This window comes from Phyllosticta citriasiana, assembly GCF_038021145.1.
Source record: "Phyllosticta citriasiana strain CBS 120426 chromosome Unknown IWZ02scaffold_19, whole genome shotgun sequence".
Lineage (NCBI taxonomy): Eukaryota > Fungi > Ascomycota > Dothideomycetes > Botryosphaeriales > Phyllostictaceae > Phyllosticta > Phyllosticta citriasiana.
In genome coordinates, this window is record NW_027117296.1 from 61,903 (window position 1) to 89,253 (window position 27,351).

Genomic DNA, 27,351 nt, shown 5'->3' on the forward strand with positions numbered 1-27,351 from the left:
TAAATCAATCTCTGCCGAGTTGATCGATTGCGAGCTCCGCGCTTAGCAGAGGTTCGTGAATGGTACGCGACAAGCGGCTCATCGGCGAATCCCTGCGCATTTGAGAGCGCTGGTTGGCGAGTTCACTGCTCCACTCCCGACAGAAAAACAATGTGGTCGACATGGATCGTCGCTGTTTTCGTTCATAGACGCCTTTTGCACCTTTGCAGTCGGGCGGAACCTTCACCTTGTCAACATTCCAACACAAAATGGTTGCGATCATGGCGGCGACCATGGCGGCGAGGGCCGCCACGTTCTTCAGCGGCAGTTCGGTGACTGTCCCATTGACGACTCGATTCACGCCTCCCGCAGAGTGCAAGACCCACTGGACGTACGAGGGCTCCTACTACAACAACATCCCCAGCGGCATCTTGGTCCAAAATCAGGTCACAACACGAGGGATCGGGGTCGACTCGGAATGCTTTCCTTCCGGGTGGACGCAAAATGGCCGCGCATACGACCAACAGACGCAAGTTTTCAGTCCGGGGGCTTGTCCAGTCAGCTACACCACAGTCACGGAGATGAGTGATGGAGGGACCACAACCGGAGTGTGCTGTTACTCGTATGTCTCTCTCTGCTCTCCATTAATCATGGTTGCTAAATATCCACCAGTGACTTTTCATACACGAGGACCGGTGACCTTGTAGGTTGCGTCAGCATGTATCCATACGATTTCTCGACGGCTGTCACTGGCTGGGCGCAGCTCGTTGGCCAAAGTTCCGTCAACACGACCGTAGTCACTGGACCAATGACCATGTGGGCACAAGCAATGACGATCGCATACAGAGAGGCCGACCTCACGCAGTATCCCGCGCTCACCTCGTCATCATCAGCTTCATCTACCTCAACTGCCGCTGCTGCGGGCGCCACAGTTACTTCCGCATCTGCAACCGCCACAACGGCCGAAGCAAAGGCAACAGCGACCACAGTTTCTTCTCCGAGCCAGAGCCCTTCTTCTAAAAAAGATTCTGACGGTTTGCCGACCAACGTGAAGGCAATGTTAGGTGTTGCAGTGTCGCTCGCCGGAATCGCTTTTGTCGTACTGGTCATTGTATGGACCAAGATGCGACGTGGAAAGAAGGAAGATCGGAAAAGTCTAGAATCACACCACAGCAACAAGAAGGTTCCTCTGAGCGATGGGGCTTCGAGGACAGCATCGATCAAATCTCTTGACTCTTCAATACAGCAGCTTCCAGACCACGAAGTATACCAGCTACCAGCAGAGCCGGAGCCTTCGGAGCTGCATGGCAGCAACTGGCCAGAGCGGTACATCCCCTCGAGAATATCGATGCGACTCCACCGGGGGATGCACCAACTACCAGCAGATCCAGAGCCTTTAGAGCTGTCAGGTCCGGAGCCTGCAGAGCTGTATGGCAGCTCGTGGCAAAAGCCGTGATGCGCTTTTCGCCGATAGACTGGCACGATGATCAACGACGAGCACTGTACTTTTTTTTTTCCTTTCTCTTCCCGCATTGGATACCGCAACTCGTAATGTTTCGACGATATCTCACGGCCATACGACGAAAGGAGACGATTTACCCCGCTGGCGATGTAATCAACGAACGAGAGTGGCCGCTCGAGCCGCGACTGGCGAGCATTTTGCGGCTAACGAGACTGGGAAGTTTGCGGCCCGCCCCGGGGGCTTTCGAGGCGATACCAACCAACACAATCGGCGCGGCTGAACAAGCATGAAAAAGACAAGGCGAAAGTGCCGACCGAATGTGGCCTTCCAGATCTTTCAGTTCTCTGGTCAAAGCGGCGACGTTCCGGCAACGCTCGTGGATTCTGGTTGAAGGTTTTTCTAGCGATCGGGTCGCGTTGATTCGCCATCACAGGAAGGACTTCTTCTACTCTGCGTGCTCAGAGCCTACCACGACCAGCCTCGAGCGTTGAGGCCTTGGAATCCCGAAATGTCCCTGCCCGCGGCTGCTCAGACTCCGAAACAGACAATCTCGAGATTCAATCTCGAATACTCGCGAAATGCATCATGCGCGTCGCCTCCAATAGTCAGCTTCAAGCGTTTGACTTGCCCGGCGTGAAAGAGATGCCCACTGTTGTGAGAAATGTGGCTGAGGGTTTCGGCTTTGCGTAGGACTGCGGTTGCCGAGGCTTGTTTCGTGTCAGCAACCGCAGAGGATTGGGTCGGTGGAAGGCTGGCTTTCCGGACATCATTTGGGAGAAGTGCGGCCAGGAACTTCGAGCAGGAATCGGATTGGTGGAGCTTCATCAGATGTTGTTGAAGTCAATAGAGTCTTTGGTGCTCGATCTGCTCGATGGCGGGCGACGGCGCTAAACCCGATGCGGGCCCGCCAGCCAACCACCTCTTTTTCCCTTCGAAATACTTCCAACATCACTTTCGTACATCATCAAGTCAGAGATTTTTCACCGACATTCGCGCATTCTTCCAGCGGCTCCCCTATGCTGTGTTCCTTTGTTAATCAAGCTGTGGCAATGATCCAGGCCAAGCGCGGTGGCCGCGTTTCCGGCTCGCGCAGCAGCGACCTCGCGACGGTCACTGATGAATCTTTGCAATGATTGCTCTGTTCAAGGCTCAAAACGCATTGGCCCCCATGTCAAGCTTGTAGGGTGATTCCTTTTCTATCCTCTCGCTGCGAGCAAACCTCGCGCTGACGCGGAATTCCAGTCAACAGACAACCGTTTTCGAAACAAACGAGCGACCGGGGCCCTCTCCAGTTTTGCCGCGAAAGCCTCCGCCTCCGATTGCCTGACTTTGGAAGCAATTCCGCCCGGCCGCAAGCGCAGGCACACGACGAGACAATGGCAAGAATGAAAAATTGCGAGATACGGATACAAGCACTCGGATGCGGCTGTGAATGGTCCGGGGTGGGGAGACAATATCGGGAGAGAGGAAAGTGCCCCAATTTGATGGGCGAGGCCAAGCGCGTCAATGCAACTGGTCGCTCTGGGCGTTGGGGGCGTTGGGGGCGCTTTGGATGGCAGGCTGAGCGAAGACAGTTGACAGGCGACTCGGTCGCTCGGTCGCTCGCTCGCATGGGGCTTCGTGTGACGGATGTGTATGGATGACATTTGCAGCAGAGTTGGAGCCTTTGTGCGACGAATTTGACGCCGTGATTCTGCAGCCTGCATTTCTTCAGCCTGTGATCTCACGCGGTGGCCAATAAATCTCATCGACCCCTGCTTGTCAACACCATCATCAATCGACATGGGTATTTTCAGAAGGAAAGCGCTGCAGGCTTCGGCCTTTCAGTCCGCTGGATCAGGCTCTGATTTGTCTGGATCGATCCCAAGCTCGGGCTTGACATTTGTCGACAACTTCAAAGGCGCACTAGAGGCGATCGAAGAAGTCTCCCAGGTCCTTGATGAGACTTTCAAAGAGATCGAATTTGAAGGTTCGTGCGCAGCATTATCAAGAGAATGATCCTGACATCTTGGCAGGATCTTCGAGTGAACGGCTCGAGGAGTACCAGGCTCGCCTGAACGGAGAGGCTGACAAGTATGCGAACTCGTCGCTCGACTTTTGCAACACCAAGAAACGCTGGACATGGTCAGCAGTCCATCTCTCCGTTGACTTCGCTCTTGCTGACCCCTTCGAGCGACAGCAACGATGGGGTCCTCATTTCAATCGCTTGGAAGTGCGCTGCTGGCACTTATGACGCCGATTACACCGCAAGGCTTCAAAACTACGAGTTTCGACTGCAAAATTCCTTCCCTCCTTCTGCCGGCGGAACCACCAAAGCGACGACAATTACACTGGTCGAGTCATTAGATACTTCGAGTGGCTCGTCATCTTTCCCGGTCGTCGTAGTCGCCATCCGAGGAACCGCCAGCACCGTTGACGCCATGGTGAATCTCAACATCGCGCCTCGCACTGCAGAAAGCTTCCTGTTTCCCGGCCTCGAAGTTCATGCCGGGTTTCTGGGCGCCGCTCAAGCACTTGACCCCCCTGTATCCAAATGCATCAGCGAAGTATGCCGCGCCAGTGGTGCAAGACATGTCCTTTTCACGGGTCACTCTGCCGGAGCTGCCGTTTCCTCGTTTCTCTTTTTGCACTATCGCAGGAAGGGGTTTCATGGTGAGAAAATCCCGAGTCCCTCGTTGGCAATCACTGACGAAAATAGATGTTCTGCCCAAATCGTCTTGCATTTTATTTGGTTGTCCGCCAGCATTCCGTCCATGCCCAACCGCACTAGAACATGACCTGAAACCAAATGCTGGGGAATTGTGGCTCAACATCATTAACGAATACGATGTCGTTTCTCGCGCCGACCGGCCGTACGTCCGCTCGTTGGTTGATTTGTTCCGATCGACTTATGGACAAACACCGCTCGAGTCAACAAGCTACGACTCTTATTCCACCGACACCAGCTCCACTGGCACTGCAGTAGGCCAAAATTGGGCTGTTCCACTTCCAGAATACCGTCACTATGGCGATCTCATCGTTCTTCGAATGTCGCGGTCTGATCCGTCACCTGCGGAAAACCGAATGCTTTTTGATGATGAGCTGCGCCTGGAGGCTTGGAAAGTCACCTCGGAGGAATTTTCGAAACTGTTGTTCACCAGGATCGCTGTCCATCGTCGCAGGTATTATGAGCGAGCAGCAGCCATGGTTGCCAAAGGCGCACTCTCTACATGATAGCTCGGGAACATTTGGCTGAAGCAATGTACTTTCAAAGCCATTCGACATTCGCAGTCCTGGCTGCGGTCTGGTAGGCCAGCTCTACAGATCTATAGTACGACACAACACTAGCAACGTTTCTCGCCATGTCTCTTCTCTTTCGATGGTCCAATTTGTGTCCGCTGAGCCTTGCCTTCTCTAGCTCCGACAAAATCGCTTCGCAGTCCCAACACAGGCATCGCATGTATTCGCAGTCGAAATGTAGTCTGAAAAACTCCCGCGTCTTACTCTCTCCACCCTTCAACACCGGCGGCCCCACCTTGTCGTTGTGATCAATGAATTTCCCTGTCCACTGCTCCATGTCGACCTGGTACTGGGCCCCCGCGCATTGATGCGTGTGCCAAACGAGATCGATTTCCAAGGTGGGGACGAGCATGGTTTTAGGGTGCCACTTGAGCAGCTTCACAAACTTGTCGTACCGCTCGATGGCGCGTCGCAGGGTTCCCTTGAGCGCAGGGCTCCGCAGCCACAGGTGCTTTTCCATCTTTTCGACAAACGAGTATTGCCGGTTGACAGCAGCGGCGATTTCGTTGATGAGCTGCTCCGTCCCGCAGGCTTTGCCGCACTTGTCCAATAACACTGCTACTGCGTTGCCGAGGGGCAAAGCCGATGGGAATGAACCTTCACGTAATGCTGTGCCTGTTGGAATCGACGCTAACAACTGTTCGAGGATCTTGTCCCTTTCGTTCTTTTGCAGAAGCGACAGGAAATCGGGCGCAATCTTGGATCTTCCTTCCACTGCCTCTTCCCGGCTTCGACCCAGCTGAAAAGTCCTCTTTTCGGGATCGATGGCCGCGTGCTCACATATGTCAGTAGTTAAACAGATTTGGGCGAATCGAGCCATTTACTCACAATCTCCTTCCATGGGAATGGCATATCGCGGATACGTTCATGCCCTCGTCGAGAACAAAACTCCGAAAAGAATACCGGATTCAAGAGACAGGCGTGCCACACCATGAGGATATCTGGCCACTTCTTAGCCAAACAGTCACTTCGTTCGAGCTCGTTTGTCTCACCGAGCGGCGGCAGCATTTCGCCACAATCCAGCCAAAGCAAGAATCTCACGACAGCCGCACGGAGGTAGATCGACCAGCGAGCGGCTCTCACCTCGTTATACTGCTTGCTCTCATCCGCTTTCTGTCCGATGAATTGAATCGCAGACGAAGACTGGACGGCATTGCAAAGACGGTGGATCGAATGCAGCAATTCGAGATGGACGGCGCAGTCATGGATCGGTGGTAGCTTTCGCGAGTCCAATCGCGCTTTTTTCGGCGAAGACTCCAAGCTGAAAATATCTGGCGATGGAATCGGCGGAGGATTTTCTGGTTCCGCCCCGATTGTGAATCCCATCTCGACGGCATCGGCCGCCAGCCGACTGCATTTGTGAAGCTCGAAATCGACGAAGAATGCCATTTGGTCGACTGATGACGACGGCGCCGACGACGAATATCAGTTGCAGAAGAGTCGGAGATTCGACTGCAGTTGAAAGGGGTTGGACACTTTTAGCTATCCTGTGCCTTTTCGTAAGACCTCCAGATAGGTGTCTAATCGATCTTTTTGGTGGTGAATGATTGGATCACCTGCGCTCTTGAAGAAAAGGTGGGAAGCACACTCAGCCTCGCCAGAGGGGTCGCACGGACAAGCAGGCTCAATATTGGTACGACAGCTTCAGGCAGAACTCCAGGCGTCACTCCACTGGGGGCTGAAGACCCAGCCTCGTCTGTCTTCCGTCATGCGTGTACTCAGCCTTGCCGGCACTGTGTTATTTCCAAGAATCTCAAGCCATGCTGCAAAATGCTTCCAAGCGCTCAAATTCAGGCAAGGATGGGAATTCCACAGCCATCATAAGCCAGTCGTCAAATTCCTACTCCTTCTCTCTGAATTTTTTGGATCTCAGTAATTCCTTGCTGCGGCTGTCGCTCCCCAGCCATGATTACAAACTCTCGGTCGACCAAACACATCTCTGAGATCGAAAAGTCTAGCTGGACATATGTAGGCAATGCCAGGTACAAACTGAAACAACAGGTTGTGGACTTGTACTGGGATGGCGTACGGCAGGAGCTGGAAAGTATCTTATTCACGTTGAAAAAGCTTCAAGAACCACGGTACGAAATCTGGAAAGAAAAAGATGATGCGGATGTCGATGGTCTCTACGGGTTCGAGACCTTCATTGGCCAGGTATACGAAAGGTCTCGCGCATTTTACCGCGCCCCCTACGGTGAGTTGCAGCAGCTGCAACGCGGGACCATCGTCTGACTGCCGCGCAGCAAGATCAACCAAGTCTTGGGAGGTGAAAGACCGATTGATGTCGACATACGAAGATGGCATCTATCTCAAGTTGGAGAGTCTGGAAACAGAACACTTTTCGGACAAGCTTCGAGCGGGAATCAAAGCATCTGTGCGACGTGCAGCCGAAAGTAATCGTCTTGACCCAACTGAACGACTCGCGAATATGCTCCTGAGGAGCGCAGGCTTCCTCGATATTGAGAAGATCATCGAACACCGACCGGTCTTGTCGCACTTTGATTTTTGGAAAAGACCGACCGTCCCTCAAAGTTTGTTGAGATTCCATTGCCTCCATGCGCGAGCTAAGTATGACCAGTGTCTCATGCCGAATTCACTCAAGACCAAAAGCCCACTTTCAGGCCGCGTGAATGTGCTCTGCCCAATTGCAGGCAGATAATTCGCGGCAGTATGTTTGTTCGTCTCGAAGGGGACCAGGAAACTGGCATCTGCGAGCAATGCTACAGACAGAAGCATTACGGCGACAGGTCTTATGTGAAAGTGCCGAAACACTGCGTCTTTTCCGAGTCGATAGATGCCGAGACAAGCCGAAAAATGTGCAAGTGCCCAGAGGTACCTCATCTTGACGAACAAGGGAATCCAAGAGCGTTGTTTCCAGTGGACCCGAGAGAGAAGCACATTGAAGCAGGTCCCAATACTTGCGAGCTGCTGCGACTCAACGAGCGCCTTGCCAGGGCCAAGTATGCTACCATGACTGAGCAGGCAGGACGCAAGAAGACAGCCATCATCAAAAAGTTTCTTGATATCAGACCACGAAAAGATGTAAAAGAGTTTTTGGAGCCGCAAAAGAAAGAAAGGGACGACGAGTGGGTAGACATGCTCGAGGACGAATCGGGAGTCAGTATGCCGAGTAGCACTTACGGTGTGGCGGAGGAAGAGGAAGGCGACGGTGATATTCCGTTCTACCTCAGACATTACACCAGAAAATACCCGTTTGGAAATGTCCACATGGCGCTGCGAATTGGCCCACTCGTCATCGAAAATGGCGTTCGCAAGTGAGTCGACCACACTTCTCTTGATCCATCATCTGACAGACAACAGCACTAAAAGTGGCGCATTGGTTAGCTTGCGGGACCCTCCGCGACTCCTGACGACAATCAAACCGAGGCCTCAAAAAATGCTCGCCATTAGTTCCAAAGACGGCCGCCCGGTCTACTCCCAAGTGAAAAATGATCCGTCCCAGCCCAAGCGAATCAAGGCCGTCATGAAGCAAGTCGTCGGTTGGCCATTTGTAAAGGCCTCGAGATCGAAAGAAGAGCGTCATTTCATCCGCGAACTTGTCCGCGCGAGCCAACTGGAGAGACTGGACGATCCGAGTCTGTCTAAAGCGGAGCAGCAACGGAGTCTGGAACAGGTCCTGGACTATCTTGTCGACCAGCTCAAAGAATTGCTCGAAGAAAGACTGGACTTGTACTTGGGCGACTTGGCCACGAGGCTTGCTCATCCACAGACACCCATCCTGTGGAACGCCAGACACAACAATTGCCAGAAATTTTGCGACTCGCTCATCAGCGAGCGGGCTTTTCTGCCGCTCGTAAATTCGCGGCGGTGGAGCAAAAGCCCCAATGATCAAAACCTGCCGCTGTACCTGATGAGCTTTGTCTGTCGGCCCGGAGCGTACGTCAAGGTTCCCATTCGGACCAAGTTCGACGTGCCCAACGGATTGACCGAGGAGTACCTGCTCAAATTTCGCTATGGCTTGCACGAAGAGTCGGACATTGTGGACAGCCTGCAGGAATACTGGCATGACTGGGGCGCCTTTGGCTCGCATCCGTACCGCTTTCAGGATCTTTTCCCCTGGGACTGCAGCGAAGCATTTGGGCGCCATCCGGTGTCCTGTTCTCGATGCAATATTTCCAAGCACGTGTGGGCCTTTCCTTTCGACTCGTGGTCCATCATCTCCCTCCACCTTGCGCACGATCGGTGTCTTTACACGACGCACAATCCTGACGGATCCGTCAAACCTCTGTCTGATGACGGGTGGGTGCGGAACAGATTGCTACTGTTGCAGGCCGAAGAAGCTCTCACTGCGGGTGCTGTTGCGATGGCGGGCAACGGCGGATTCCAAAAGGCGACCAAGTGGCTCCATGAGCAGCCGCATCCACACACAGATCGCCTCAAGCTCGGAGGTGTCCATCGGGCGCAGCCCTGGAGCAGCTTTTTCAACAAGGGCGCGTACAACCACTTCTTCGTCGCCGAGTGGGCTCACTTGCGGCGCGAGGACCAGCTCGTAGCCTACGAGATGCTGCGCAATTTCCGCATGGAAATGGTCGAAGTGGGCGTCACGCCAGAAGACGTGAGAAGACAGCGGCATGGTAATCATGATGGAACCAACCTCAACAGCAACACTAGCTCTGGATGCGGAGGTGCTGTCGCTCCGGCCTGCGCTGTTCCTTGCGCCAGCGTTGCAGCTGTTGGCGATGCTTCCGGCGGGACTTCTGGCGGGACTTGTGTGGGTGCAGGAGCCAACAGTAACTCTCTGTCGTGCATTTCTGGTTTCTGCACGAGCGTAGCAAGCGCAACAGGCGATACATCAGGACTTTGCGGATCAGGGAATTGTGGATCAGCAGCATGTGGTAGCGGACCAGGAGGATGTGGTGGAGGTGGAGGTGGATGCGGAGGGGGCGGCGGTGGTTGTGGAGGCGGAGGCAGTTGATCATGCTCATTTCCTCGTGGGTTTCTCTGTTGTCCGTAGTGGTGTTCAAGCGGGAGGATAGTTAAGAGATGTGGCGTCGTGGCGAGTGAAAGTGGCGTGGCTGGTGTGCAGAGTCAAAACAAACTCTCGGTCGCTATTCTTCCGTCACTTGACAACCACCAACCATCAACGTCGCTCATCTTGTAGCCGATTCGGAGAGCTGCATTGATTACCCAAGAGCCGACTGTCCTGCTCTCTTCTGCCTCTGCTGATTTCTCTAGGGCAAGTTGCCGCCAACGGAAGAACGGCGCTTCGAGCGGAATCCGCACTCCTCCATTCCGCGGAATTGAATCTGGTATCCTCCGCAATGCGACAACCGGACAGAAGCAGCGGCTTGGGGGCTCAGAGCTAATCACCTTCTCACTTTTTCCAGCCCCTTGCCTCAGCCGCCTTCCAAAAACCACTATCAGCTGCCTTCCATGACAATCCACTCGTTCCTACAGCATTCAAGAACATGTGCGATTCGGAATTCAATCAGGTTTCGCCTTTCGATGTCTACAGATCCTCTGCGATGGGGCGACCTTGAAACTCACTGCCTACGATACTGAAAAATCCGAAACACAGAAAGGCCAAATCTCGTGTCTATTATGATATCTACTTTTTCTATCCTTGCGCCAAATTCGAATCAGCCCGAAATTAGTTCAGATAAGGGTCAAAGTACTCCTGGATCAGAGTGCTGTTCTTTCCACCGTGCTCATTCAGAATGAGCTGGAGCAGGATGCGAGCCTTTTGCGGGTTGAAGTTGCCAGAAGTCAAGGTACCCTCTGCGGGTGCAACGTAGCCCGAGCCGGTACGAGTGGACCTGACAACCGGAATGCCCTGCTCGGTGAAGGCCTGCGCAGCGTCTGCCCACGCATCCGGGAGCGACGCGTCACCAGCGCAGGCAATGATAACGCCCTCAGCACCCGAGGAGACGGTGTAGTTGAGAATACCAACGTCCATGTCGATGTTGCCGTACAGAATGTCGACCTTGGGCAGAGATTCAACACCGGAGACGTCAAAGAAAGGCTTCTTGTACACGCGCGAGGGCTCAAAGTAAAAGACGGGAACGTCGTCGTTGAAGAAGCCGAGGTATCCTTGCTCGACGGCCTTGAAGGTGTCCACGGAGCGAGTGTTGGTCTTGGTGGTGTACATGGCCGATCCAATGCGGTCGTTCAGCGCAATCATGACGCCCCGGTCAGCTGCGTCCTTGGAGCCTGCCAATGCAACAGCCTCGTAAATGTTGAAGGGGCCGTCGGCGCTCAGGGCGGTCGCGGGCCTCATGGCTGCAGCCATTGCGATGGGCAGGCTCTCGTTGTAGGTGAGGTCCAGAAACAGGGCAGTCTCCTCGAGCGTGTCGGTGCCATGGGTGATGACGATGCCGTCGGCGCTGCCGTTGGAAGCCACATTGGTGGCCAACTTGGTAAGCTTCAGGAGGAGCGACGTGTTCATGTTCTGGCTGCCGATATTCGAAAACTGGATTCCATGGACCGTAGAGATGTTCGAGAGCGCCGGAACAGCCTCGATCAAGGCGTCGACTCCCAGCGATCCCGCCTTGTACCCAGTCGTCGACGTCGAATCCGAGTTGGTTCCTGCAATCGTTCCGCCCGTTGCGATGATGCTGACACGAGGCAGAGAGCTGTTGGATGCTGCCGTCACGCCATAGGCGAAGACGGCCGATGAAATGGCAACGAGCGAGCTGGAAAACCGCATCTTGACAACGAATTGGACGAGCAACGACGGGGGATGGCGTTCAACAACTTGTTCCTCGACGCCCTTTATACCAACGCCCCCTACTACTGTTCACTGTCTTCTGGTCCAAATCCCCACTGACTCGTATTGCGGTTGAGTAAAGATGCTGCCGATAGACGACCATTACTACATGCCAATCATCGTCGACGACGGCCAAGCCCGCTATCTGTGGGTACCACTTAGGTTGTGGGGCGAGTCGCGGACTGCAAGCGTTCCGGTTCCCCTACAACAGTCTCACCACGTGGAAGGCTTCCCTTGCCTACGAGATTTTGCCAAGGTCGGGCCGCCCTTTGCAGAGATATGGCTGAGGAAACTGGATCGCTTATCGCAACCGGCATCTTTGTCATCGGTCCGGTAAACACGCCCCGTGCACCGAAAACGGGCGCAGCAGTGCAAAGTTGACCTCCCTAGAAACTTGTTCGGGAAGCCGATCTATGATCCTCGGTGTTTTTGGCCGCTTCTTCTTGTTCGTTGACAGGGGCAACGACGGCTCCCGCATCCCTTTCGACCAAACTGCCACAACGCCTCGAGCTGTCGCCCTTCCGCGACCGCAATTGCTGTGTGACTCACTCCCGATAGACAATCAAAGTAAATTTCGTGGCTTTGAAACTGTTTTCCAAGACTCGCCAACGCCGTTGAGCTACCCAGGCACCAGCGATGCCTGGATTCAAGTTATGTAAATGTGAGTGCTTTTCTCTCTCGCATGACACGCTGTCATCCCTTGCAAGGAGAGCCGAAGCAGAAAGGCTCACAAAAGGACCCTTGCAATGCTTGTCCCGCAGCTGCGCTTTGTCACGAATTTCGTAAGAACAACCGCGAGCGACGTCCGGGCTGGCGCAAGTACGTCATGCATGGCCAGACCGAGAGCGCCTGGCCTGAGAACTTTGACAAAAAATTGAGAACAACATTCAGGCCGCATCGTGATGCTCAGGAACCGTTTGTCGAGAGAACACCAAGGCTCAAAGACTTACCTAATTGTGGGGCCCCGCTTGAGCATTCAACTCCACACTAGGTGGTCTGTGATCCGTCATCCCCATCTTCGCTTGTTTGACCAGTCCACTTGGCGCGACATCAGTTCCAGAAGCCCGCGGGTGACTTTTGAGAATGCTTCTTTGACGGTCGGCAGATTCTTCGTCCAATTTCGGGCTGTGTCGACGGAAGAACCCTTGGCACTGCGCATCGCGACACCGAAGCAAAGTGCAATGCATTACACTTTGGATCGACCGTAGTCTGCAAGTCCAGTGGCTTTTCCAGATTCCAACAAGACACCAAGGAAACATTGGACGCCCCGGCCTCTATTTTGGTCATCATCGTTGGCCTGACCACCATGCACTTACGTCAGTCATTGCACTTCCTTCTCCCTACAGGTATATTGCGCGCGGTCTAATTCCGTCATTTGTGGGTTTTTATGCAGGCTCATCGAGTAGCTCCAGCTGCGTCAAGTTTCTTCCAGAACCGTAGAAATTCCACCGAAATGTCTAGTCTCGGTCTGAAACCGGGCAATGGTATTCCAAGTCAACACTGCAGTGCAAGGAGACTTTTGCTCTCCCTCGCCGCCGATTCTGGTTTCAACGGGATGTAGTCGAGAGAAGCAATGCCAGCCCAAGGAATACAAAGACAAGGGTTGCTCTACCGCGGTTCGCTCCAGCCATGCGAGGCATTGTTTTCTTCTGTCATCTCACTGCTGGTCCCTGGCATCGCTAGCATGATGACCCACCTCATTGATCACCGGAGATGTGTTTTCATGTAGAAATTCTGTGTCATACCTGAACGATAAGATTTCAACCCACAATCGACCACATGGGACTCTCGCACCCACTGTACCGCGTTTCGCGGGACCCAAGTCCCACAGTCTGCGGGCCAGAGACCCCTTGAGACGACAAGAGATGCCAGGAAATCCATTCAATTCGCTTGCTATTCATAGGTGGCCGTAAAATCGTAAAAGAAAAGGAACTAAACATGACAAGACATAAAATCCTTACACCGAATACTCCATCTTCCAGGAAGCACCATCGTTCATGTCCATCGACTCGTTCTACACGTTGTTCTGCAACAGTGTCAACAATCCCGGGGTCTGAGTAAAGTCTTGTCTCAAGCCTTACCATTCGCATTTCGAGAGGTTTGCGATTGCCCCATGACTTACTCCATATCCTCAGGAACCCACTCCATTCCCGGATAGCTGGTGGCGCGCATGGTAATGTCTTCGCTTCCTCTCCGCCCAACATCGGTATCCGCCAGCTCTGCAACAAAGGACTGCTCGCCTTTCGCAGAATTCGCGAAGATTCCAGCAGATGCAGGTGGAGGCACCGAGATAGCCACGCCGGTGCCTTTCAAAGGCGCTTCATGATTTGCTGCTCCATAGTTTTCGCGAGCATTGGAGATTTCGGGAGTGCTCTGGTTCGTTTCAGGAACCAATCCAAGCCCGGCCTGCGAGGACGCTGAAAAAGTGTTGCTCCGACGCACATCAACCAAGCGCTGCTGACTTGGCAGTCGAGGCGCCATATGTCGGCGCCCAGCAGGCACCTGCGAGGGGTTGGGGCTCGGGATTCGCGAGGGGCCAGCCCTGGGAGCTTGCGTCTGTGGCTGCGGCCGCGCCATAGAACTCATGCCTTGGATCGGGCTCGAGTTTGTGCGTGCAACACCTCGATACGGCGGATTTCTGTTCGGGTAGCTGAAAATTTTCGACGTGCTCGGCTGCGGGATCCCCGTCGTCGCTCGCGCGTATGGAGAGTCGTCGACAGGAGGGAGAAGAGGGTTGGCTCGCAGAGGTAGGTGCTGCGGTACGTGGACACTTGCTCTGCGGTTCTGCGGCTGTGCGGGTCTCGCCTGTGGCAGATTGCTGCCCTGGGACTTTCTTCCTTCAGTGCTGTCGGAGCCACCGAATATTCCCATGGACGCCCTTCTGGGAAGCTGAGCATCGTTGGATGTGTGCGCCTGGGGTGGTGCTGATCTACGGTGGTACCACGCTGCTTCGGCGTGATTCTGCTTCTTTTTGGACGGCGATTGAAGCAGCGTCGGGATGCCGAGAGAAGCAGATGGAAGACCGTATTTGCCTTTCCCGGCAGACTCCGTCTTCTGTTCCTCGGTGGCGTCCTTCAAGACACCCTCGGTTTCTTTAAGCTCCTTCACCTTGTTTGGCTGCTCCAAAGGCAGCGGTTCATCGACCATCTGAGTGTCCAAGATCGCCATTGCAGTCACGGGACGTAACGAAGGCGTCGGCGGTTCCTTTTGCTCCTCCTCACCGCCATCCATTTGTCGCTTACTTGAACGGCGGTAGACCTTTGTGATCTTGGAGTTCTTCTTGCCGAGTTTGGCTTCCTTTTCCTTGGCCTTTTCCAGCTTTGCATTCTCCTTGATCTTCGACTTTTCGTCCTTCGTACTCGAATGGCGGAATATTGATCCCAGAATTGAGCCGCGTTTCTTCTTTTCCTTGGTTTTGGACTGTTCGGCCGGCGTGGGGATTTTGGAGACAAGTCCAGAGGTCCTGTTCGGCTTGCTCAAGTCGTCCGCCACCTCCGCCTTCGACTGCTCGGTACCTTTGGTCTGCTCTTGCTGCGTCGATTCAGCGTTCTTGGACAGAATGGGGGTCGCTGGAAGAATTTCATCCGGGTCTTTTTCCGTGCGGGAAGCCTCGCTCTTGGATCGGGCTGCGCGGTTAACCAAGGCAGGCCATGTCTTCCAAGACTTGGACTTCTCGCGGGCCGGTGCTCCTTCGGACACTTGAAGTGGGTTTGAAGGCGCGGAAAGAGGTCTACTGCTCGTGTCGGCTGCGATTCGAGAAGGGTGAGCGGTTGCGGGTCGTTTATTGGCCGCGGCGACGTGGTCTCTCTTGGGTGGCGACTCGAAAGTTGGTGCCACAGGTACCGTCTCAGCAACTTCAGACTGTGAACTTTCTTGGGGCACTTCTTCGGCGGGATTCGCCTCTGCTGGCTGACTCTCAACAATTGATCCATCATTTTCAAGTTGCCTTGGAATGGATTCGGCTGCCAGATCGGACGTCACAGATTCGGCGGGCTCCTTGCCCTTTGAGAGCTCGACATCCTGCAAATCCGAGGACTTTGGTTCCAATTTTGATTCCGACGCCTCAAATTCTGCCAGCGAAAGCTCGGCCGCAAGATCTTCAATTGAAGCTAGAGACATGCGTTTCCTCTGATCCGCAGGTTCAGGTTCTTTGATTGTTTGGAGCTGATCCATGTCTCTCGGTGACTCAAGACTGAGCTGATACATTGCAGAGTCACGTCGATTGTCAGGCTCGACCACTTTTTGCGAAGGTTGCGGGCTCGTATCCAAAGGCGTCGAATCCGGTGGGTATCGAACAAAGGAGGCTTCTTGCTGGTTGGTGACCTCAGGGCAGGTTTGCTCGTGCTCGGCTGTTTGCTCGTTCTTGTTTTGCTTGCCGTTGCGAGGCACCTGTTCTCTGACGTCCAGGTTCTCGACAATGTCCGTCTCGGTCAATTCTTCCACGGTCGACTTTTCCTCCACCGCCTTGGGTTCAACAACATCTTCCTCCGACTCTTCTGGCGCAAGCTCTTCTTCGTGCTTCATGGCTTCGGTCTCCGGTTCTCCAGTCGTCGCATTTGCCTGCTGATTCGCAACATTATCTCCAACACCGGCATCTGCTCTCGCCTCGCTTCGGACCAGAGATGGAGCCTTTTGGGTGGATTCCGCCGAAGAAGCTGTCCGGACAAGCGCCAAGTCAAGGGTGTGGTCCTCATTCCTCGATTCGCCTCTGAGCGCACTTTCCCGGCCTGGGTCGAGAAAAGACAACTCGTCGTCCGCAAAACTTTCGTCGTCACCATCGGGCAGCGGGAAAAATCCAGGGTCAATGTCGTTTTCATCGTCGCTGGCTTCCGAGGGCAGAAATTCCATGCGCCACGCCCAGTCGTCCATTGAAAAGGCGACAGGCCTCGTTCCATCAAAAGTGGTCTCCCGCGGAGGCGTTGGAATTCCACCCATGATGTGGCTTTGCGTGTCATTGCGGTCTTGGTCTTGTAGCTCCGGGGCGCCGTTGCTCACATGGTCGCAACTCAAGGGGCTGACTGAACCCGAGCGAGGCGCATCCCAGCGAGCCCCCTCGAATCGCGAACGTTCTTCTGACTGGAGGCTTGACAGCGATTGAGCGAGCTCCTTGTTGTCTGGCTCCGGCGGACAAGTGACTGTTGTAGAGGCAGCCTTGGGCTCGGAATCTCGCTCTGGAGAGGGAAAACAGCTTTCATTGTCCGTGACGCTTGGATTTGTCGCACTCCGGGAACGCGGACTGCTCACTGTGTTCAGCTGCTCCTTTGCCACGCTCTTCAAAGTCTTCTCCGGCGATGGCGACGTTGGTGTGGCCGTCACATTCTCCGCATGCGTCTGGGCCGTCAAAACCGCCGAGGGCATCGTTGTCAGTCGTCGTAGAAAGGCAGGTCGCTTGTCTCTTGCGTCTGCATTTTGGCGAGGAATCCCAATCGGTGCGGTGGAGGGCTCAGGTGCAACTTGGGCCGGGGGATTGTCAAACGTCGCTGTCGGTGTTGGGAGGCCGTCGTGGAATTTGACGTTGTCCGTTTCAATCGCAAGCGCACTGACATTGGCCGGCTCCGTCACATCATTCAGCGGGTCTCTTGTTGGATCTCCCGCTACAACAGCTGGATCTTGACTCTTGGCATTATCTTCGACGGCAGGGGTGGGGACAGACTGTTCGTTGCCCATATCGGCGTACGCGAATCCACACTTGGGAAAAAATTCACAAAAGATGCAGCCCTGGAAGGGTTGCAGGATTTATCGCAACAACGACGGTGGTGCGCGTCTGGCGGTATATCAACACCATGCTGCATCAACGCCACACGGGACCCTGACACGAAGATCGCACCCTTTGAATTACATATCCGCTATCGGCAAGTTATCGAGTCCGTTCAAGATGGACTCATGGCCACGAGCAGCGGGGCCTTCTATCCAAGTATCAGCGTGATCGCCATACACCGCCTGTTGCCCAGTTCCCATTCCGGTCCGAGCACGGTCAGCGCCTCACACCTACTTGCTATCCCATCTCACGAGCACATGTCATTGGTTCAGGACGGCCAACACACGCGTAGACGGGAATCTCGTGACATCCATCGGATCAATCGGCCAAAGCTGGATGGCTGCATCCTTCATCATTCACTCGACATCGATCGCATCTGCAGCATTACGCACGCAACACCATTCATTGACCACCTATCTACCGTCAACTAACTACATGCAACAGTCTGGGACACCAATGTACCTCTTCAGATCGACCAAGGCGTTTTTGAGGTTGACGATGTTGTCTGCAGTCTGCACCCTTCCAGCCTCATCAGCATACGGAAAAGTCAGGCGGCGCTCCATGATGCGAATGGTCACGCCAAAGGCTTCTACCATGTCAAGTCCACTGGTTATCCTGCTGTTCTGGGACGCTCGGAAGGAAATCCAATGACTCATCATGCGCACCGCATTGTCCCGCTTGGTCTTCTCACCTCTCAGCAAGGCGAAATCCTCGGGGGTTTGTCTGTCCTTCAGGGTGGGAAACTTGGCTATCTCGCACAGGGGACACCTGCAGTCGAAACCGTATTCTGCTTGTAGGATGGCGGCTCTGTTTGATTGGTTCTGTCCGTCGACAGCAGTGTAGCAGGTCGTGATCTCTTCACCAGCAACAATGTCACGGACCGCTTCCAACGTCTGCACTCCGCGCTCGAGCTTGAAATCGTATGACGCATTGTACAGGCAGGAATGGTTGACCCTGGACTGCTCCAGAAAAACAGCCGAGGCAAAATGACCCTCCTGTACAGAGTAGCTGTTGGTCCACGCCACCCCGGCTACGCGAGCGATGAGCTTTGAATAGCTCGTGGTCCGCGCGTCAACCTGACCAGCTTCAAACTTGGTCCTGAGATTGTCAAGGGCTTTCTGGACAAAGCTGTCCGCTGCGTACAGCGAAAGGTACTTGGGCATGTCCTGCGCAGTCAGCTTGGTGTACTGTTGAAACACCTGCATCTCGTCCGAGGCGTCCATACCCTTTTCCATGACCAAGATGGGCGCTTCCACCATGATAAAGGTGCCCCGGCAAATGTCGCGCGTCGCAAAGACGGCCATTCCACGGCCGGTTACTTGGCGTACTTCATACATGATTGCTGGGATGTGTGTCTCGTCGGGGATTTTCGGAATTTTTGCCAAACGATTGAACGTGCACAGTTACCCTTATATCTTCTGGACCTGGCATTGTTTAGGAAATAACGTCTCATTGTTCACAAACATGGAGACAGTACAGGCAAAAAACTCCCCACGCATTGACGACAACGTCTTTGTTCCTTGAACAGGACAATCCGGATGGAACTCCGCTTCTCATTCTTCATCTGCCTACTGATACTTCTCTAGGAATTTCATCGCATCTGCTGCATCCCTCTCAATCGTAGCAGCATGAGCCGCGCTCCTCGGCTTGAATTCAATCTTGTACGGCAACGGCGAAAGCGCAAAGCCTTCCGAGAAGCGCGTTGTGTCGACATCGACAGGAACAAGTTCATACGCCCACAAAATCTTGGCCGTCATGCGCCACATAGTGCGCTCGGCCAGATGCATCCCAGGGCAGATTCTCCTGCCAGCGCCATAGACGTAGTGATGTGGAGAGCTCGGGAGGAAAGTCAGTCGCATCCCACAACCTGCAGACAAAGGGACTTATCTCTATTTTCGTATTCGGCGATGCCGGCCAGCTCTGATGCGAGCCGCGTGTGGTTTTGCCAGCGGTCCGGATTGTAGGTCTCGGGATCGCTGTAGCCGTTTTTCTCGGTGTGGTGGATTGCCCAGATGGGGACAACAATGCTCGTTCCTTTGGGGATGAACATGCCTTCGTACCAGTCGTCTTCTCTGACGACGTGCGGGATTCCAGATGGGACACTGTGGCGTTTGAGATGAGCGTTCAACCGGGTTGACTGACTTGCAACTTACGGCGGCCCCCAGCGGACGGACTCTTTGACGATGCTGTTGATGTAGGGAAGTTGGTCAAAGTCGGACCAGGAAGGGATCCTCCGAAGTGTCAGTGTGCTGCTCTTTTTCAGGGGACATTTCTCACCTTTCGGAACCGCAAACTTTATCCAGTTGCTCTCGAGCCTTCTCCTGGACCTCAGGATGGAGGGCAAGTTGCATCAAGCTCGTCAACATGCCCGTCGACGTGGTATCCGCACCTCCCTCAACGACGGATCCAAGAAAGTGATTGAGCTTGTTGCTGGTCATTCCAGCCCCGACATGAATCTTGCCATCAAGAATCCCATCCGCAATAGACGGACGAGAGCCAGTCTTCTTGCGACGCTCCTCGACAAGCGTCCGCGCCTTGATCCACGTCTTGTTCATTTCCTGTCCGGAGAAGATGGCGCGGCGCTTCCATTCTGCGAAGCGCTCGGGAATCCACTTCAGGAGGGGAAACTGGTCGACGGGAGGATTGGCACCAATCTCCATTGCTTCTGAAAATTTTTCCAGGGCTTTGTAGACATTCTGGAACTTTTAGCGCAGATCTCGGGTCGTTTGGTGTTGACGCACGTGTCCCCAGAACTCGTCGTAGGTTGCGGCGCGGTGGCCCCAGACGACGACGTTTGCGACGGAACAGGTCGTGCGTTTTACGTGCTTGTAAAAGTCTTCCGGAGTTTTCAAAAGATCCAGCAAAAGGACTGACATTCTGGACAATCTGTCAGTGCAATGAATCGAGATGGGTCCTTCGGAAAAAGTACTCAGACTCGTGGAGAGGAACAAACTTCCCGCCCTTGTCGTCCAAGTTTCGTGGCTCGGCCTCGTCAGCAATTTACTTCAGCGGCACCAAGACTGTCACTCACCGACAAAACATGCGACACAATCTTCCTCTGCGATCGCCAGCTGGTCGTCGCATCTTCAAAGGCAAAGTAATGGCCGTGCGTCACAAGCAATCCAACGTAGTCCTTCTGTCTGTCAGAGTAGATTGCGCCCTTTTTGTCGAGCAGATCGTGAATGGCTTTCCTATCGTTGAGGACGATCGTCGTGTCTGAGCCCATCTTTAGAGAATACACGGAGCCGTATTGTTCGCTCCATTTCTTGAGTCTTAAGATAGGCCTAGTTAGTACCTCGTCTCGCAAGGCCTTCACTATACGTACTGTTTGTAGAACGGTTTCGCAGAAAGCTGATGCAAATTTCCAACGACAGGGAGCGTCGGAGGACCCGGCGGGAGACGAGGGTCACGACGACCCAGCTTAGACAGCTTGTAGAGCAACGACAGAAAGGCAAAAAACACAGCACATTTCCAGGCCAGCCCGGAAGCCAGGTCCTGCGAGGACATCGAGGTTCCCATGGCCGATTCAACACGCAGTATGAATTCCACAGTCCCTCCAACCAGCACCAGCACCTCGATTTAAAGCAAACTCCCTCGGATCCGGACACAAACGCTGCCAATGCATCAAGGGTTGATCAAGAAGGAATCGAGAATCTCGTGCAGCTGCAATGCAGTGACACGCATCGCGCCGTCCCGGACAAGGGTCGCGTGTCCAATGGCGCATCCCTGTTTTCTGCAACAGCGTCAGCAGCCCCACAATTGTCTCGGTTCTCTTGAAGAGTGAATGGGTTTGCTGCGAGCGTAAATCGCGTGGTTGCGCTCGTTTGCGGAGGTGTGAAACGGTGTTGCAGTCGAGACACGAGCACCGGCTCCACAGCTGCTGCGTCATTTGCGGGGTTTGTCACCCTTTGCGCTGCTGGTGGTGTGTGGATGGGAGATGGGCCTTCGATGTACAAGAAGTGACGGATCGTCGGCAAAAGAAAACTCGAAGTGGATTGAGAAGCAGACCGGTGGAAACTTCGCGTCTGACTTGTGTTGTTGTTCGAATGGTGTATCTACTCACGGTGTGCAAGGAAAAGCTACCTCGAACGCCTGAGCGACGACAAAACACTTGCATTCAGAACTGGACCATGGTGAGTACCTTGAAGTCTTCTGAGGATAAAAATGGAAAGAGAGTTTTTGACATACAGGTCGCTCCCCAGGGGTAGATGCTTCGAGTCAAGCGAAGCGTTGACACTTAGGGGCAAGACAGAAGCAACAGAGAGTTTTTCACGTTGTCCAATTCCAAGACACCACATAGGAAAAGGCCAAAAGATTGAGCCCAAATTGCAGCCTGTGTCGTTTCAAAATTGCAGGGTTCTCGCCTGTCGTCCCCTCCCACGACGAGGCTGTACTCTCCACTGCACACCAGCATCTCACGCAGGCTTGACAACACCGCCACCAGCCAACCGCCTCGTCTCACCCTTCCACCACGCGTCCGCGGGCTGCGCGGCATCGTACGCGATGGAAAAGCCGGCACTGTGTACATTGCCCAACGACTGATCCGCACTGACGAGCGTCGAGACGTTCGAATCTGCCGTCAGCACCCACACACCATCTGAATCCAACTCAATTGCAAAACCCGCCTCGTCACAAAGCCCCCGACCACGTCGAACGCCGCGTCAACGCCACCTTCACGGTACTCCCATTATACGCGACAACATCACCGGCGACGTCCGACTCAGCGATAGTTAGATCGACCTCGGCCGGCTGGATCGCGCTGAGGTGTTCTGCTCGCCGCCGGCGAAGTAGGAGAATTCCTGCATCACCCGCGACGAGTTGGCGATGAGCAGGACGCCCGAGACTGAGGTGACTTCGGTGGCTGTGAGCGAGGCGGACGCGATGATGTTGTCGAACCAGGGACGTGGTGCCGGCGGCTGTGAGGCGCGGGTTTGTGAAGGAGAGCGAGGCCCCGGCGAGGCGCGCGGAGGAGGAGAACTGAGGATGGGTGTTAGTCACTGTACTCCCTCCTCGTGTGTATGTATTTGGGAACAAAGAGGAGAGATAGAGGGGACCTCAGGAAGACTGTTCCCGCCAGTAGATGCGCGGTGAAATCGACATTGTTGAACACGGCGGCTGTCCACCATGCGCGAACAGCGCCGGCGCCTGCTCAACTCCAACGACGTTGTGCGCGACGACCTCACTCAGCGCCTAAAACAGCGCTCACCCTATTCTCGTCGTGTGCGTCACCGACTCGTTGACGTAGACGTAGACGTAGCCGGCTGGGGCCAGCATGTGTTGACCCTGTTTCGGCGGGAGCTAACCTAATGGAGCAAATTTCCGCCTGCGAAGCTTCGGGCGCAAGGGCTCAGCTCTTAGTAGTCACGAATCTCTCCATAGAAAATGCTTGGGGTGGTGTTTCCCCCTAGGAAGGTCGAAGGAGGGCTTTAGCGTTTAGTTGACGGTAGCAAGGGGGCGAGCATTGAATCTCGCCGCACAATTATTGGAATAATCATTTCATGGTGGCATTCAGAGATCAATTTCATCGCCCAAACCATCTAGTTACAAAAGAAAACGCGAGCCAGAGAGAAAGCGCAGACCGAACCCCGAAAGATGCATTACCTAGGAAAGGAAGCAAGACAGGCAAAAAACTGGGAAAGGAAAAACTCGTTCAAGCAAAGATTCGGAAAAAAATCAGACGAAAAGAGACGAGGAAAATTTGGCAGGCAGAGAAAGGGACACCTATTGACTCGCTATGTGGGAATCACGCTTGCTTTGCTTCGACGTTACGAAAAAGGTGAAAGAGCAACGACGGCGGGCAGCAAACGGGAGAACCGCGACTTACAATCTGGACGTCAGGGATCAAAAAGCGGGAAGAAGAAGAGAAAATGTTCAAATCTTCAACGCGCCCTTGGTCGCCGGGTCGAGCTGCAGCAGCCACACCTTAGTCTCATTGAGGAGGATTATCTCACCCGGTTCACAAAAGCAAAAGTTTGCGACGCCGCCGTCAACCTTGACCTTGGCGACGAGGCGGCCGGCGGGATTCCAGATGTTGAGGCCGTCGCCGCAGCCCGAGTAGACGTTGCCGTAGACGTCGCACTTGATGCCATCGGGCACGCCGCAGTCGGCCATGGCAAAGACGCGCCGGTTGCAGAGGAAGTGCGAGCCGTGGTAGTCGCACACGTCGAAGGCGTAGCTGAGCTGTCAAGGTATTGTTCAGCACGGTGGTGGAGGGAGGGGGAACTTACATTGTTGATACGCGCATGTCGTCAGTGCTGCCGTCGCCGTAGATCCATTCCGTGTCCGTCACGTAGACGGTGCGCTCATCTGGCGAGAAGCAGATGCCGTTGCAGCGACCAAAGCCATCTGCAACGACGCGAACATGGCCAGTGTCGGGCTCGAAGCGGTAAACTTGGCCGGGCAGCTGTGGGCGCGGACGGAAACCCTGTTCATAGCCATACACGGGATCCGTAAACCAGATGGAGCGATCAGACTTGACGACGACGTCGTTGACCGAATTGAACTCGCGGCCGTGGTAATGATTCAAGAGGGTGGTGCAGTGATACGGCGGCTCCGTCTCCATGTGGACGAGGGCACTGGGGCAGCAAAAGTCGCCCTGGGCGCAGAACAAGACGCCACCCGCGTAGTTGGTGCCGCCATTGCCCATGACAACGCCAGGGGTGTCGAGCTGCTCCCAGGTCCACTTGTCCGAGACTCCCACGGGGCGGCGGAGCCGCGAAACGGCAATGGTCTGCTCACCGTCACGGGCGTCCGGGTAGCGATTCGACGTGATAAAGACAGAGCGCGTGTTGCGGTCATAGACGCCAGCCTCGTGGGCGAAAGGGTACGCGCTGTGGGACAGAATACATGACAGCTTTGGCTTTGGGCCAAAAAGTTTGAGCGCGGAGGCGTCATAGATGACGAAGGGCGTCTTGGCGGCCTTTTTCCCCAGGGCAAGCAGAGCATGAGCGTCTGCATGGCCATGGGTGGTTACTCCTCCTGCTCCAACCCCATTCTGCAGAGCACGCGAGTGCTCATGCTTTAGCGTCTTTTCCGCGAGTGAGACAACCTGCAGTTTCCGACTCAGCAAACGTGCCTGGTGTTGAAGTCTTGGTGTGGCCTCATTACCTTGAACATGGCGAAGGAAGCCGGTGGCATATTCTGTCATTCTGATATCGCCCGTCCGCCTGTAAATCTATGGCGAACAAAGGGACGTACTCTGTCGTCGGCGTTTGAAAGACTAACGTCACGCCCAAGTCTATGCCGAGCTTGCGGGGCACCCAGACCGTCGGCGGTGGTGGCATGGCATGGATTCCATGGCTTGTGGGACAGGGCGGCGTGGGATGGCGTGGGAGGGCTGTCCAGGTCTCGGGGGGAGATGCTAAGGCGCGCGCCATAGGGTTTCGAATGTCGATGAAGGGATCAAATCACGATGCTGCAACAACATGGCCATGATGGATGCTTCTTGAACCTGTAGCAGACGACAACAATCATGCTTTGGCGAAGAGGAGGGGAACAGGACCTGTCGGCGTCTCAAAGGGTGGTAGCGTGCCGATTGTGGTCGCCGTCCCGATCGATCGAGTGCCGTCGAGCTCCGTTTCATCGCGGGAGCCAAAATCAAACGTTAAAAATACGATAGCAAATGCCGATACATGGCCCAGCAACGGCCAAGTCAGCTGACCGCTGCCCGTCTCCAGACACACGCGGGCGCGTCTTTGTACTTTGCACGTCAACCTCTCGATGTACAGCCTCCTTGTCGGCAACTGAACAAGTCTCCTTGGGGCTCGTCCATCTGCGGCTCGACTTGGTGATAATCTCTATAAGTTCATTGTTAGCTTCAAGATCTTCTTGGTAATCTTTACCCCACACTTTCCCCAGATTTTCCCCAGATTCCTCACAGATTTGCTCCCTTGTCGCTGTGTCGCACCGCCACCATGCTCGAGGGGCGCGCTCTGCTGAGTTTTGTCACCGCGCTGACATGTTTGAGCTTCTTGCTCATCGGATACGACAATGGGTTGATGGGTGGTTTCGTGAATACCAAAGGATGGAAGCACCAGTTCGACACACCAAGGTCGACAATGGTGGGGTTGATTGTCGCCATTTACGAAGGTTCGTTGCGCTCGCACCACGGTTGGGGCTCCACTGATCACCATCTGCAGTTGGATGCTTTCTCGGTTCAATCGCAACATCGATATGGGGTGAGAAACTCGGGCGGATCAAGAGTATTAGAGTCGGCGTAATCATCATGATTGTTGGCGCCCTGCTACAATCTACCGCCTACCACCGATCGCATTTAATCATTGCCCGCATCGTCTCTGGTATTGGTATGGGCTTCATCAACAGTACTGCGCCCGTCTTGATGGCCGAATTTGCTCCTCAAGCCACGAGAGGAATCTGTAAGTTGTGTGAGCTCGCAGCAAACCCACCTCTGACAACTGCGTCTAGACGTCTGTGCCCAGCTCTCGACGCTCAATTTTGGAATTTTCCTCGTTTACTGGATTGACTACGGCTTCTCCAAAAGACACGAGGTGTGGGCTTGGCGCATCCCGACCATCCTGCAGTGCGTCTTCCTCGTTCCCATGGGAATCCTATTGATGATCATTCCCGAGTCGCCGCGCTGGCTGGCCCGTCACGATCGCCGGGAAGAGTCATTTGCCGTTCTCAGCCGCTTGTACAAGCACAACATGACGCCGTCCGAAGTTCAGGCTCTGCACGCCGATATTGTCAAGACGGCCGCGCTCGAAGAGGCGATTGGCGCGGGGTCGTGGAAGGATTTGCTGGTCGAAGATGAAATCAAGTCGCGTCGTCGGCTGTTGATTGCTTGTTCGGTTCAGGCTTTCCAGCAGCTCGGTGGAATTAACGCCATCATTTGTAGGTCTCTTCTCTGATCTGGTTGGAAGTTGTCACTAACCTTCCGCAGACTATGCGGCCACTCTGTTCAAGGACTCCGTTGGCTTCGATGACAACATGGCGGCGCTCATGAGTGGTTTCCTGCAAACGTGGTTCTTCTTGGCATCCTTCATCCCATGGTTCCTGATCGACCGCATCGGCCGCCGACCGCTGCTGCTCTCCATGATCTTCTTGATGGCGACCGTCATGGCGATTCAGTGTGGTCTCATCTACCAGGTGCAACACAAGACGTCAATCCAGCACTCCGCCGGTATCGCCGCCGCCACGATGCTCTTCATCTACCAGGGCGCCTTCACCGTCGGCTTCCAAGCCACAGTGTGGGTGTACCCGTCGGAGATTCTGCCGCTGCGTCTCCGCCAGCGCGGTTCTTCGCTCTCGTCGGCGTGCAACTGGATCATCAACTTCGCCGTCGTCATGTTCACGCCGCCGTCCATCTCCAACATCGGCTGGCGGACGTACATCATCTTCGCGGTGCTGAACTACTCGTTCCTCCCCGTGATTTATTGGTTCTACCCCGAGACCATGGGCAAGCAGCTGGAAGATATGGACAGATTGTTTGCCGAGCAGCCAGGTGAGTTTGAAAGGGATAAATCTGCGGCAGGCAAGCAGGGGACCATCGAGCAAGTCGAAGATGTCGACGCTTGAAAATTCTGTAGCATAATTTTCCTTCTTCTTCTTCTTCCTTTGCGGTGAGTGTGCCGGAGTCGGAACTGATCCTGAGCCATTGTAGCAGACGATGAGGAAAACTGTGGTTTGTTGAGTCATGATCACAACAACTGTACTTAAGATAGCTCGTGCGCTGGCTTCATTACTGTGAATTATCGCGTTCGATAATTTTGGAGTGTCTCCTGCAAACATGATCCATGTGAGTACTTCACCCGCCCTAAAACAGCAGTCTTCTAGAGGAATTCCACGGAGCTTCGCATGCGTGTCCTCGTGGTTCCCCGCAAAGTCGTTCCCCGCAAGTAATGTTAGTGGGGGCTAATTTGTCCACATTATTGGCCATGCAGTGTTCAAACGCCGACGCCAGGGACAGGGTGGACGGTGCGAGGTGTTTTGGGTTGGACGCCGACGATGGCTTAGGGGGCGCGTGGATCTGCGCGTGAGGGCATAGCGAGGATCAAAATCTGGTCGATCGAGGGGTGGGCGGCGTTTGAGTTGCTGTTTTTTGTCGCCGTGTTCTGTCCAAGCTGGGGCTGAGTAGGTTGGCAGGTGGTGGGTGTTTCATGACTTGACGACTTGATGTTTGACGGCTTC

General features: G+C 54.4%; 11 protein-coding genes across 11 annotated transcripts; 4 read left to right on the forward strand and 7 right to left on the reverse strand.

Moving 5' to 3' along the window:
* Window positions 1-248: 248 nt before the first annotated feature.
* IWZ02DRAFT_437277 (uncharacterized protein) lies at window positions 249-1,435 on the forward strand (the record flags this gene model as incomplete). The annotated part of the gene is made up of 2 exons (XM_066766601.1): window positions 249-601; window positions 652-1,435. The coding sequence occupies 2 exons, from the start codon at window positions 249-251 to the stop codon at window positions 1,433-1,435; spliced, it is 1,137 nt and encodes a 378-aa protein (XP_066618084.1).
* A 1,713-nt stretch (window positions 1,436-3,148) lies between these two features.
* On the forward strand, window positions 3,149-4,671 carry IWZ02DRAFT_114675 (Alpha/Beta hydrolase protein). Its single transcript, XM_066761418.1, has 4 exons — window positions 3,149-3,410; window positions 3,457-3,565; window positions 3,615-4,093; window positions 4,140-4,671. The coding sequence occupies exons 1-4, from the start codon at window positions 3,224-3,226 to the stop codon at window positions 4,652-4,654; spliced, it is 1,290 nt and encodes a 429-aa protein (XP_066618085.1). The 5' UTR covers window positions 3,149-3,223; the 3' UTR covers window positions 4,655-4,671.
* Window positions 4,672-4,688: 17 nt separating this feature from the next.
* IWZ02DRAFT_386405 (uncharacterized protein) lies at window positions 4,689-6,046 on the reverse strand (the record flags this gene model as incomplete). The annotated part of the gene is made up of 2 exons (XM_066765469.1): window positions 4,689-5,495; window positions 5,549-6,046. 2 exons carry the CDS (start codon window positions 6,044-6,046, stop codon window positions 4,689-4,691), a joined length of 1,305 nt encoding a protein of 434 aa, XP_066618086.1.
* Window positions 6,047-6,619: 573 nt separating this feature from the next.
* On the forward strand, window positions 6,620-9,880 carry IWZ02DRAFT_410130 (uncharacterized protein). Its single transcript, XM_066765707.1, has 4 exons — window positions 6,620-6,946; window positions 6,978-7,251; window positions 7,299-7,995; window positions 8,042-9,880. Exons 1-4 carry the CDS (start codon window positions 6,626-6,628, stop codon window positions 9,654-9,656), a joined length of 2,907 nt encoding a protein of 968 aa, XP_066618087.1. The 5' UTR covers window positions 6,620-6,625; the 3' UTR covers window positions 9,657-9,880.
* A 469-nt stretch (window positions 9,881-10,349) lies between these two features.
* Window positions 10,350-11,318, reverse strand: IWZ02DRAFT_368006 (L-asparaginase II; the record flags this gene model as incomplete). The annotated part of the gene is made up of 1 exon (XM_066764371.1): window positions 10,350-11,318. A coding segment is annotated over one exon (969 nt), but the record flags the coding sequence as incomplete, so codon positions are not given.
* A 1,846-nt stretch (window positions 11,319-13,164) lies between these two features.
* Window positions 13,165-17,480, reverse strand: IWZ02DRAFT_464309 (uncharacterized protein). The gene is made up of 2 exons (XM_066768391.1): window positions 13,529-17,480; window positions 13,165-13,473 (listed from the first exon to the last, which is right to left on the reverse strand). The coding sequence occupies exon 1, from the start codon at window positions 17,112-17,114 to the stop codon at window positions 13,566-13,568; it is 3,549 nt and encodes a 1,182-aa protein (XP_066618089.1). The 5' UTR covers window positions 17,115-17,480; the 3' UTR covers window positions 13,165-13,473; window positions 13,529-13,565.
* Window positions 17,481-17,598: 118 nt separating this feature from the next.
* IWZ02DRAFT_510448 (uncharacterized protein) lies at window positions 17,599-18,798 on the reverse strand. Its single transcript, XM_066770502.1, has one exon. It carries the CDS (start codon window positions 18,540-18,542, stop codon window positions 17,637-17,639), a length of 906 nt encoding a protein of 301 aa, XP_066618090.1. The 5' UTR covers window positions 18,543-18,798; the 3' UTR covers window positions 17,599-17,636.
* IWZ02DRAFT_114815 (cytochrome P450) lies at window positions 18,658-21,000 on the reverse strand. Its single transcript, XM_066761419.1, has 8 exons — window positions 20,531-21,000; window positions 20,237-20,477; window positions 20,135-20,187; window positions 19,947-20,082; window positions 19,483-19,901; window positions 19,359-19,436; window positions 19,093-19,307; window positions 18,658-19,033 (listed from the first exon to the last, which is right to left on the reverse strand). The coding sequence occupies exons 1-8, from the start codon at window positions 20,722-20,724 to the stop codon at window positions 18,774-18,776; spliced, it is 1,596 nt and encodes a 531-aa protein (XP_066618091.1). The 5' UTR covers window positions 20,725-21,000; the 3' UTR covers window positions 18,658-18,773.
* Window positions 21,001-21,935: 935 nt separating this feature from the next.
* IWZ02DRAFT_494715 (uncharacterized protein) lies at window positions 21,936-22,479 on the reverse strand (the record flags this gene model as incomplete). The annotated part of the gene is made up of 2 exons (XM_066770052.1): window positions 21,936-22,182; window positions 22,412-22,479. The coding sequence occupies 2 exons, from the start codon at window positions 22,477-22,479 to the stop codon at window positions 21,936-21,938; spliced, it is 315 nt and encodes a 104-aa protein (XP_066618092.1).
* A 597-nt stretch (window positions 22,480-23,076) lies between these two features.
* IWZ02DRAFT_494716 (gluconolactonase precursor) lies at window positions 23,077-24,321 on the reverse strand (the record flags this gene model as incomplete). Its single annotated transcript, XM_066770053.1, has 3 exons — window positions 23,077-23,380; window positions 23,433-24,253; window positions 24,313-24,321. The coding sequence occupies 3 exons, from the start codon at window positions 24,319-24,321 to the stop codon at window positions 23,077-23,079; spliced, it is 1,134 nt and encodes a 377-aa protein (XP_066618093.1).
* Window positions 24,322-24,704: 383 nt separating this feature from the next.
* Window positions 24,705-27,222, forward strand: IWZ02DRAFT_510494 (sugar transporter STL1). Its single transcript, XM_066770504.1, has 4 exons — window positions 24,705-25,293; window positions 25,344-25,580; window positions 25,630-26,055; window positions 26,105-27,222. Exons 1-4 carry the CDS (start codon window positions 25,119-25,121, stop codon window positions 26,737-26,739), a joined length of 1,473 nt encoding a protein of 490 aa, XP_066618094.1. The 5' UTR covers window positions 24,705-25,118; the 3' UTR covers window positions 26,740-27,222.
* The last annotated feature ends 129 nt before the right edge of the window (window positions 27,223-27,351 follow it).